This window comes from Aegilops tauschii, chromosome 6 (assembly GCF_002575655.3).
Source record: "Aegilops tauschii subsp. strangulata cultivar AL8/78 chromosome 6, Aet v6.0, whole genome shotgun sequence".
In the NCBI taxonomy this organism is placed as follows: domain Eukaryota; kingdom Viridiplantae; phylum Streptophyta; class Magnoliopsida; order Poales; family Poaceae; genus Aegilops; species Aegilops tauschii.
The window spans coordinates 9,377,660-9,388,389 of record NC_053040.3 but is presented as its reverse complement, the minus strand read 5'-3'; the positions used below and the strand labels follow the sequence as shown (position 1 = coordinate 9,388,389).

The 10,730-nt window shown below is 45.9% G+C and overlaps 1 protein-coding gene across 1 annotated transcript; it reads left to right on the top strand.

Moving 5' to 3' along the window:
* The first annotated feature begins 7,174 nt into the window (after positions 1 to 7,174).
* LOC141025277 (putative ripening-related protein 5) lies at positions 7,175 to 8,839 on the top strand. The gene has a single exon (XM_073500579.1). The coding sequence runs from the start codon at positions 7,888 to 7,890 to the stop codon at positions 8,455 to 8,457; it is 570 nt and encodes a 189-aa protein (XP_073356680.1). The 5' UTR covers positions 7,175 to 7,887; the 3' UTR covers positions 8,458 to 8,839.
* The last annotated feature ends 1,891 nt before the right edge of the window (positions 8,840 to 10,730 follow it).

The following is a 10,730-nucleotide window of genomic DNA, read 5'->3' as shown; positions in this document are numbered from 1 at the left end:
TGGCAGGATCCATTCTATCTATTGGCATAGACGTCGTCGACGCCCATATGATCAAGTGATTTTCCTTATCTTTCATCAACGGCTCATACTGCTTAGATCTTTCTCATTGTTCACATCAACTTTGGGTCCTATAAAGAAGAAACACAAACACCAGGAAAGCGTTAGACAAGCCATTTACCACTACAATCAAGACACCGAAGTGATCATGATATGAGATCCATGGCATGCTATAGTGTTATTTGAAATTGATCTAATGCAACATAACATAAGCTAATTGAATTATTTCAAATGCACTAATTATAGCATTTCCAACAACTCGAATAATTATTAAAAGGCCAATTTAAGTTATTTACCCGAATCAGGTTTAAAGTATTGGTTTTCACATGAATGTAAATGAAATGCACATATATGCGATATTTTTTAAACATTTTCTAATACAATTTTGCATAACTCTGAATTCATATAAATTTCTTATGATTTTTCAGGGTTTAAATTTTTTTGGATTTTTTAAATTATTTCTAAACTCAAAACATCCCAAAAAAACTTTTGGCATACACAAGACCGAACGACGATGTATGCCAAGTGGATCCATGTGCCGATGTTTACCCGGTCAACTAAGACTCTATCAAACTAGAAGCGGGGCCCACATGGCAGTGTCTTCGCTATATTTTAACTGATGGATTAAGTAGAGGTCCCACAGATCATAGGGCTATATGGACAGAGGGTTAACCTTACACTACTAGAAAAAGGCTTACTAGTGGCGCACCAGTTTTGCCTACTAATGGCGCACTACTGGTGCGCCACTAGCACCACGCCACTAGTATAGGCCACGGTGCGCCATTAGTGTGCCTCCCAGTGGGCATGTGCTTTGCCATACTAATGGCGCACTCCTGGGTGATGCGCCATTAGTATGCTTTGGCATACTAATGGCGCACATTTGGGTGATGCGCCATTAGTATGTATATTAGGGATTTTTTTTCTTTTCTAATATTTGCACAGATTACAAAATATATTATTGGACAGAATATAAACAGCACCACACAGCAACAGCAGATTCATCGAATACAATAAAAGATTAGTCTCCGAATACAATTCATCATATAAGTCTCCGAATTCAAAAGACCGAACAAAGATAGAACATTACAAGTCTCGAGACCGCGAGTAGCGAGTTTGTCGAAAGTAATACTAATCCTAACAAGTCCTACTAATCATCATCATACAACTTCTACTCGTTATTAAGGACCTAAAATACCCTATTTAAGGTAAAATAGCATAAAACAATATAGACCCTGACTCTCCATTATGGAGAATGGAGATCATCCTGTCTCCAATTCTTGCGCGGCGCTTCCTTTTGCTTCCAAGAACCTCCTTACGACTGTCCATACATTTTTTCCATTCTCTGATTAGCATGTCTCCACTTCTTCTAGAAATCCGGTATGGACAGTTGAGATTCGTAGGATGACCTGGATATAAGTTCAAAACATGAAGGCTGCCATTCTGATACATCAAATGAGGCACACAATCCTCTGGGATTCTCTGTTGAAAAACATAGTAATAACTTCATAGTTAGCAATGATGTACTAGTTTTAGAAGTATGCAAAAGATGCACGGATGTCGTAATAGTAAAAAATCTTACCAGGGTATCTCCATGGTAGTTACCGTAGTTCAACACGTGCACTAGTGGCACGTATTGACCATAATGTTGAGGAGTTTGATTGTAGATATTGTAATTCTCAAGATCAGTACAAAATCCGACCAGATGATTTTTCTCCTGATAAGTTAACTCGGAGCCATCGGTGTAGTGGGTTTTGTCTACCATTTTCCGCACATTTTTTAAACAATCAAAATAAGCTGTTAATAGAAATAAGCTGTCAACTATTTTGAAATAAACAATATAGATTAGTTAATAATTAACTATGTTTGACAAATTCACATAGCGGTAGAACTGGAGGCGTATCCACAAGGACCCAAATGTCCATATTGTCTTGGTCGATGCCAGGATCACCAAGATCCATGGTGACAAGCATACCCTCATCAAAACCATACATCTTGCAAAATGCTTCCCAATTTTGGCAACCAAAATGGGTTACGCTCTCAACATTATACAGATTTACTTCAAAATCCACATCATGATGTGTCCTTAGGTGAATTTTCTTCGTTTCAAAATTTTCATGATCTTCAAAATCCATCCTCTCCAAGACATAGCGTCTTGCATGGCATGGGATAAACTATACTCGAATTGTAAAAGATGAAATTACACGTTGAAATAGTTGAAGTCATGCTTAATTATGAAAAAACACTTGTCGTCGTTGCGTGCCGTTTCAACTTCGAAGGTCTCCTCGAGCTTAATGCTGAAGCGCCGATCATCGTCCAGGTGAGGCCTGTCGCACAGACCTCGACCGTTGTGGCACCAGTCGCACTCCCCCGAGAGACTTTCGTCGTCCGATGACGACATTTCCTATGTTCATAATTCAAAACTACATCATCTCTGTTGGGTCCAATAAGATAATCCACAGTGTGGTGAAAACACGCCCATCCAAATAGAATATGTGGTATGGGCTTTTTTAGTAGGTCATCCTACCAGATTAGGGTTTATCGATGACGAGCAACTGACATTAGTAATAACTATGAGTAGATATCACACTTCTATATGTATAACACAAGAGGCAGTTGATCCTACTTAATTAAGTACTAAGATACCCCGGCCCATGCATTAGTCGGAAGTGCCCCATATGTCCTATTTTTAGCAAAGTCATGCTAAAATTCACGGAAAATTTCAGCATGACCTTTGCTGAAAATAGGACATATGGAGTACCCGAATTTGCCGGAACGGAAGTTAATCGACATTCCGGCAAACTCAAGGGCCTCTCGGGGTACCTGCAAAATCATCACGACACGATGGTCGGAGACAAAACCCAGCAAACTAGCACCACAATGTGCCTCTACTTTCATATGGATGAAAAGGCCACAGACCATATGGTCCTCTACTAGCATATCTTCAACACTCCAATTTCTTTCAGTTTTGGCAGTTTATGTGCCTTTGGTAAGCATTATATTACAAAAAAACAAGATATGCAGTACTATACAATATCCATAACCAGAAAACAAGACATGCATAGGCTATATTTGAAACAAGATATTCTGCCACATCACAAAATACTACTACTACTGCTGCATATGATTCATGCCCTAAGCACAATATACTACTACTACTGCTGCATCATATCATAGGAAATAATTGCCACTGATATCATTCCAGCCTCTCAAGTGGAAGATGACCCAGCTAATTGAATTTAGTTTCAGTAAGGTTTTCAGTAAAGCCAAATTAATTGCCACTGATATCATTCCAGCCTCTCAAGAGGCTTGACTATATGTCTGTGTTCTGTCTACTCCATTGTCTCTAGCTAACCCTGGCATCTACACTGATGACTGATTTGCTAAGCTTTTGGGAGACTGTGTGTATAGAGCTTCTACTAAAAACAAGAACCATGCTCAGTGTTATGGCCTTGCAGAACATCTGAATTTGTGTGAGGAGCGAACTGCTCCGATCTGCAGTGACACCACCCTTCACTTCTACATTAATATTGCTTGAGATAATGAGAAATGAGACTTGCTTGAGATACCATATGAAAGTGATGAACTTGACAGTTGACACAGATGCAACCACATATAAAATATGTGTTCGAAACACTTGAGCTTTATTACAAAGTAGAATATTTTGCAACATAACCACTTATATTCACTGAAATAAACACTGAAATAATCACCACTTATATTCATCAACATAACCACTGCCAATCAGAGATGGGGGACAGGGGAGAGGGAGGGCGGACGCCGGCAGCCGGAGGGGCGGGAAGGGGATGAGCATACCTGCGCTGGACGCAGGTGGGTAGGGCTGGAGCTCGCCCCGGTTCTGCTCGATGATGGAGTTCGTCCGATCCTGCAGAGAGAAGGGAAGGTGGAGGAGTCAGGAGGGAATGGAGGGGAGGAGGGAGGTCAAGGTGGACGCCGGCGGGTCAGGAGGGATTTACCTGGCCGCCGCTCGATTTGGCGCGTGGAAGATGAGGTGGGGCGGCGGGTAGACGCGGGGGCGCCGGCGCGGGGGAGCTGCAGTGGTGGGGGGCGCGGGGGCGGCGGCGCGGGGGAGCTGCAGTGGTGGGGGGCGCGGGGGCGGCGGCGCGGGGGAGCTGCAGTGGTGGGGGGCGCGGGGGCGGCGGGGGTCGGGGCGGCGGGGGTCAGGGCGGCGGCGTCGTGGGTCAGGCCGGTGAGCGCGCGGGTGGACTGGCGACGGAGAGGGAGGAATTAGCTAAGGGGGGGAACTTACTAATGGTGCACCCCGAAGCGGTGCGCCATTAGAGTGTTTTTTTACATAGCAATGGCGCACCCACGACGCGTGCGCCATTAGTAAAAAAAATTATGTAGCAATGGCGCACCAGCCAGAGGTGTGCCATAAGTAAATTTTTTTTTGCATCTAATAATTTTTTAGAAATTGAATATGAATATGAAACAGTAATAATTTATTATTTAAAAATATCATCAAATTTATTATTTGAAAATATCATCAAATTTGTTATTTGAAAATATAATCAAATTTGTTTTTTTTGCAATTTTAGTTGCATTCATTTGTGACGGTGGAGCGGGTCCGGGAGGGTGCGGGGGCTCGGCGGCGGCGGTGGAGCGGGCCGGGGAGGGTGCGGGGGGTCGTCGGCGGCGGTGGAGCGGGCCGGGGAGGGTGCGGTGGATCGTCGGCGGTGGTGGAGCAGGGGAGCTAGGGTGCGGTGGGTCGTCGGCGGCGGTGGAGCGGGGGAGGGTGCGGTGGGTCGTCGGCAGCGGTGGAGCAGGGAAGGGTGCGGTGGTTCGTCGGCGGCGGTTGGAGCGTGGGAGGGTGCGGGGGGTCGGCGGCGGCGGCCGGTGGAGCGGGGTAGAGGGTGCGGGGGGTGCTCGGCGGCGAGGGGGACCATATCTGGCGAGGTGGGATAGCGATCGAGATGGAGGGGGATCGAGATCAAAGTGTCCATGAAATATACACTAATGGCGCACCGTCGAAAAGTGCGCCATTACTAGCTTAAACTAGTAATGGCGCACTCTCCCCTGGTGCGCCATTAGCAGTTTTGCAAAAAAATAAAAAATAAAAAAATATTGTAGTGGCACACTATGTGGCTAGTGCGCCATTACTAGTTAGAACTAGTAATGGCGCACTGTGCCCTGGTGCGCCATTAGTATGTCTGGAAAAATAAAAATAAAAAAAATTTGTTACTAATGGCGCACCGTGTGTCTTTCACACTAATGGCGCACCAGCACATGGTGCGCCACTGTTATATAGCAATGGCGCACCACATGTCTGGTGCGCCATTAGTGGCCATTCCATCTATAGCCCTTTTCCTAGTAGTGTTAATAGGGGACTAGTCTAATCTAATGGCCCGTCGGACCTGGAACTGGTACTGCTTCTGTTTGAACGCCAGTGACCACAATGCACGACAACGACACACGGGGAAGACACGACAATGGCGGGAGGCAGCTATGCGTGCTCTAGCTGGTTTGCAAGAGCGAGGTTGAGGCTAGAGCAGGAGGCGCGGGAACATAGTGTCCCACCTGGAAAAAATTGACCTGTATTTAAAAAAAAAGAGGCTGAAATCTCGGGCCTTTACATCATTGTGACGCACACAACCATTTGTTATGAAAATTGACCACAATCATCAACAAGGGGAATACAAAACATAGGCAACCATGGAAGAACCTTTACAAGATATGAATGCAACACCTATAACGAAGTCTACTGCTTCCGCGACAACACCTTCGAGAAGAATACACGTCCTTCCGACGCCATCGTCCCGTCCGGTCACAACTTACCAGGCCATGGATTTTCATCCAGCAAGCCGAGACCAACCACTGAAGGCTAGCACACATATACTAGAAGACACCTTCATGAAGGTAATTACCCTAGTGTGATGCTGATGAGCCCAACAAATACAAGCTAGAACAAAGGTTTTCACCCCGGACATGAAGCAGTGATTTAGTCACAAACTTGATGATTGATCGTCCGAAAGTCACATCACGCTAGCAAGGCCAAAGTGACCCTAGCCGATGAGTGGGATGTAATCCCACATAAGATCATCACGATAGCCATCGAGGGGCCATCATGTCGCGATGCAAATCTAGCCACTGCCAGTCCAAACTGACATGAACCGACGAGCAGCATACACCACGGCCCCGGGGTCTTTACCCTTGCATCCTCCACGTGCACAGAGGCACAGACGATGGGAAATCCTTGGCACACCCGACCCTATTAGCAAAGTCTATTTCGGCATCCAGATTACTACCAAAGGTGGATAAGATGCCCCTGGACGCCAGATGTGCCATGCACTGGGCCGTCGCCTCCACCGCCACATCATCGTGTTCCGCTCGCGGCATCGTGCCCTCGCAATAGCATGCTACACCATCAGGCCTGCCCCTTGTAGCCGACACACGTACCCATGGTGAAGTCCAGAACCTCGGAGGCTGCCTTGACGGCCATCATCGCTGTTGCATCACTCGCGACCTCGGGAAGGACACCCCATAAACTCATGCCGCCGAAATCATGCCACCGAGAGGGTCGCAAGTAGCCGTTGTGCAGCTGCACCTTCCACAGTTCGCACCCACGCGAGCTCTGCCTTGAGGACACGACACCATCGATATTTATTGCTTGTGTTGAGCGCCAGCAGCCGCCATCTCCTAGACGAGCAGGACGCCGATGAGGCAGCACCGAGCATGCAGCCGCCGCCGCTGTCCCGCCACAATCAGACGGACTGGGCCCGCGCCACTCGTGTAGCTTGCGGTAGCAGGGTCTTAACGCGCCGACGCACGCACATCCGTCGCAGCTTATCCATGGTTGGGAAGACGGGGCGAAGATAAGATCTCCTGAGGTGGAGGCCGGCGTTGCCGCCACGGCCAACGTACAGAGGAGAGGCTCAGGATTGCGGCTGGAATCGCCGATCAGGAAAATACGGATCGGGCGATTTAGCAGGGGCCTGAATAATAAGTGGTTCTGTCAATGTCAAATGGTGGGGCACGGTTTTCATGTCCGCTGAATTCGACATGAATTCATGAAGCTGATAAATTTTCAACCCCAACTGGCCCCAAGGGAAAAAAAATAGAGATGTCTCACGTAACTTAATTCTCCCGATCTAATAAGTATGTGGCATTTTACATCGGTGCAGATTTTGGACAAGCCAGTATGGTTGGAAGAGGAAGTCCCACGTAACTATAGGTGCAAATAAAAATGGCAAAAATATGTGTTGCACCAGCAATGAACTGCACCTCTCGTTGTAGCATTATCTATGTTCTCCCAAAGGTGTACATTTTATTTCCTTCTCGTGGTACCATTTTCAAGAACACAAGAATAAGACATGCACGTACGTGGCTTTTGAGTAAATACTTATTTATCTAACGAAGTTTTCTATATTCCAGTGACCCTCAGATGGTGTTAGTCATGGTTGAAAGCACCGGTAAGAAGTGTGGTAGAAATAGAATATGAAGAATGTTGCTATCAATTCATTCAGTTCTTTGAACCTGTTCTGCAATATTTTTATCATGGGTGTAATCCTGTCTCTGTCTGTCTTTCCCAAGGATCATGCTCAATGAGACACGGTATATAGACGTCCGACCTAGTATTATAACAATCCATTTGATACGTTACGGACCAGTGCCATGTCTGAACGCGTCAATGATTTGCCGTGGAGAATATGCAACAAGTTGGTGCTCATAACTGAACTAGTAGAAGCACTATATAAAGTCGACCCTGCAGCTCTCTAACCACACAACACAATCAATCGAGGCAAACAAACCAGTACTGTAGCAGCAACCAAGAAGTAGACGAGCGTTAGAGTTGAGCACTGTTCAGTAGCTAAGATGGCCACTGCAAGAGCTCTAGCCACCATGGCAATCTTCCTCCTGGTGGCGCTCTCCACCTCCCACATCGCGTCCTCACTCCGCCCCGGTCTCGGTGTCTGCCGTGCAAGTGGCTACCTTCCAGGAAAGTCGGGCAACTGTGAGAAGAGCAACGACCCGGACTGTTGCGAGGATGGCAAGAGGTACCCGCAGTACCACTGCTCGCCGCCGGTCACCGCGACCACCAAGGCCGTCTTGACGCTCAACAGCTTTGAGAAGGGCAAGGACGGCGGCGGTCCGTCGGAGTGTGACAACGCCTACCATAGCGACAAGGAGATGGTAGTCGCGCTCTCCACCGGCTGGTTCAAGAACATGGCCCGTTGCGGGCACCGAATCAAGATCACCGCCAATGGCAAGTCCGTGTATGCCAAGGTGGTGGACGAGTGCGACTCCGTCTATGGCTGCGACGAAGACCACAACTACGAGCCCCCGTGTGCCGACAACATCGTCGACGCGTCTCCTGCGGTGTGGAATGCCTTGGGGCTTGACCAGAATGTCGGCATGGAGGGAATCACCTGGTCTGATGAGTGAGTTTCTAAAACAAAGGTGAGCGCAGGTTATTGGTACCTCTTGTCGGTCCAGTGTCATGTATATAATTTTCGTTCTTATAGGGAAGTCCAGTGTACACATATCCTATACTCGGGAGGCTTATCAGATTATGTATATGATTTCACGAATTTAGAGAAGAAACGGTGCTACCTATGGTTTAGCACGGATGACAAGTTCACGTTTGCTCTTTGATCATGCATAAAATAAATAATGAGCAGCGTGGTGCATAAAGAATGTGAAACACACGAGAGAGACACCTGAGAAAGCCACACACTCATTTTCAAGGGTAGCTAAACAAGTATAACAAAACAGTAACAAACTACATCATTCACATTTGCACTGAGAGTCCAGGGAAGAGTTAAAAATACGGTGAACTTCCTAGAAAATATTTTGTTAAATTATACAGACCGTTCTCTTGCACGGTTGCATCTAAAGTACAGCATGTTTGCAGCAACTGGCAACGTAGGAAGAGTGAGAGTGCTCCAAGCTGCAAATATAACATCCATAACAATTTACTCAAGTCAAGCATTAATAAGCAAGCAATCAACAAAATGGAGCAGCTTAATCAAGGGCCATGCAAAAGCAGGAGGAAGAATCCGCGCGTGTTGACGCTTAATGTTTTAGTAAATCAACTAATTATGTAATACAGATGATTGCGCGATTCCATAATGTGTTACAAGCACTCAACTCGGGCATGGTTCTAGATGGATGTAACCGTAAATGGTGTTTTCTATTCCAAAATTTGATAACCCCAAATCCGTAATCAGTTCCAGCCATTTTTCTTCACGCGATGTAGTTTATAAAGTTATCAAGAAATGTTGCTAACTGTTTGAAGACTATGCTGCCCGAGATAATTTTTGCCATAAGCAAGCACTTACTTTCCATGGTGCATGATTAGGAATAATGACTTGGTGTCATACGAGCGTTATCGTACTACAAAGAAGAAAAGGAAAGGAAGGTTTAATCTTTTTGACGTCAAGCTTGATATGCACAATTCATATGACCAGGTGGAGTGGAATTTCTTGAGAAGTATTATGTTTAAGCTGGGTTTTGACTCCAAGTGGGTAGACCTCATTGTCGAATGCGTCTCACCCGTTAAGTATCAGGTCAAGTTGAATTAATGGTCCATTGCCTGATCAATTCTTTGCTACATGGGGCCTCCATCAGGCCGGCCCGTTATCACCATAAATATTACCATTCCACGGCAATGGGCTCTTGAGCTTATTTAAGCATGTGAAGGATTTACGGAATAATCTAGGAGTTAAATTTAAAGTTTGTAGAGGCACCCGTTGTTTCAATTGTAATATTTGCATAGGAATCGTTAATATTGATGGGAACATACAATACTAATTCAAAAGATGGAGGGATGTGCCACCAATGGAAGGGGCCCACCTGGCAAGTTGAAATGAGGTGCCGTTCCCGTCGTTCCCGTTAGGGCTGGATTAACGAGCTGCTCGGCTTGTTCGGCTCGTTATCATTAAGCTCATTATCGTTAAGCTCGTTATCATTAAGCTCATTAATATTAACGAGCTAAAACCTCTGTTCGGCTCGGTTCGTTATGGGCTCGTTATGCTCGTGAGCGTTCACGAGTGCTCATTAAGTTAATAAACAACACAAAAAATCCCATGATCCCATAAAAAATTCACAATGGAATAAATTAAACAAAGATTTTATGATAATAAACAACATAAAAGAATCCCATGATCCCATTAAAAATTCACAACGGTATAAATTGAACAAGGACATTTGGTTCCCGGCGGCTGGATCCTGGTTGACTCTAGGGTCTCCTCTCGGCATGTTCCTAGGTCTAGGAGAAGTGCCAAAGTGGGATGGGGCACATGGCCCCTAGGCTGGGCTAACTCAACTCTTTTGTTAGTATGGGCTGATTTGAACTAGGGGTCTCATATCAAACTTTTGAAAAGTATCGAGTGAAACGAGTTAGCTCGTGAAACTCGTTTGCTCACTCATTAAGCTCGTTAATCTTAACGAGCAAAAAACAGTGTTCGGCTTGGTTCATTAACTAACGAGCAGGAGCCGAACTATCGAGCGCTCATTATGCTCACGAGCTTCGAGCTTTTCGTCCGGCCCTAGTTCCCGTATGGACGAAGGCAGCGTTGGCAGGATCCATTCTATCTATTGGCATAAACGTCGTCGACGCCCATATGATCAAGTGATTTTCCTTGTCTTTCATCAAGGACTCACACTGCTTAGGTCTTTCTCATTGTTCACATCAACTTTGGGTCCTATCAAGAAGA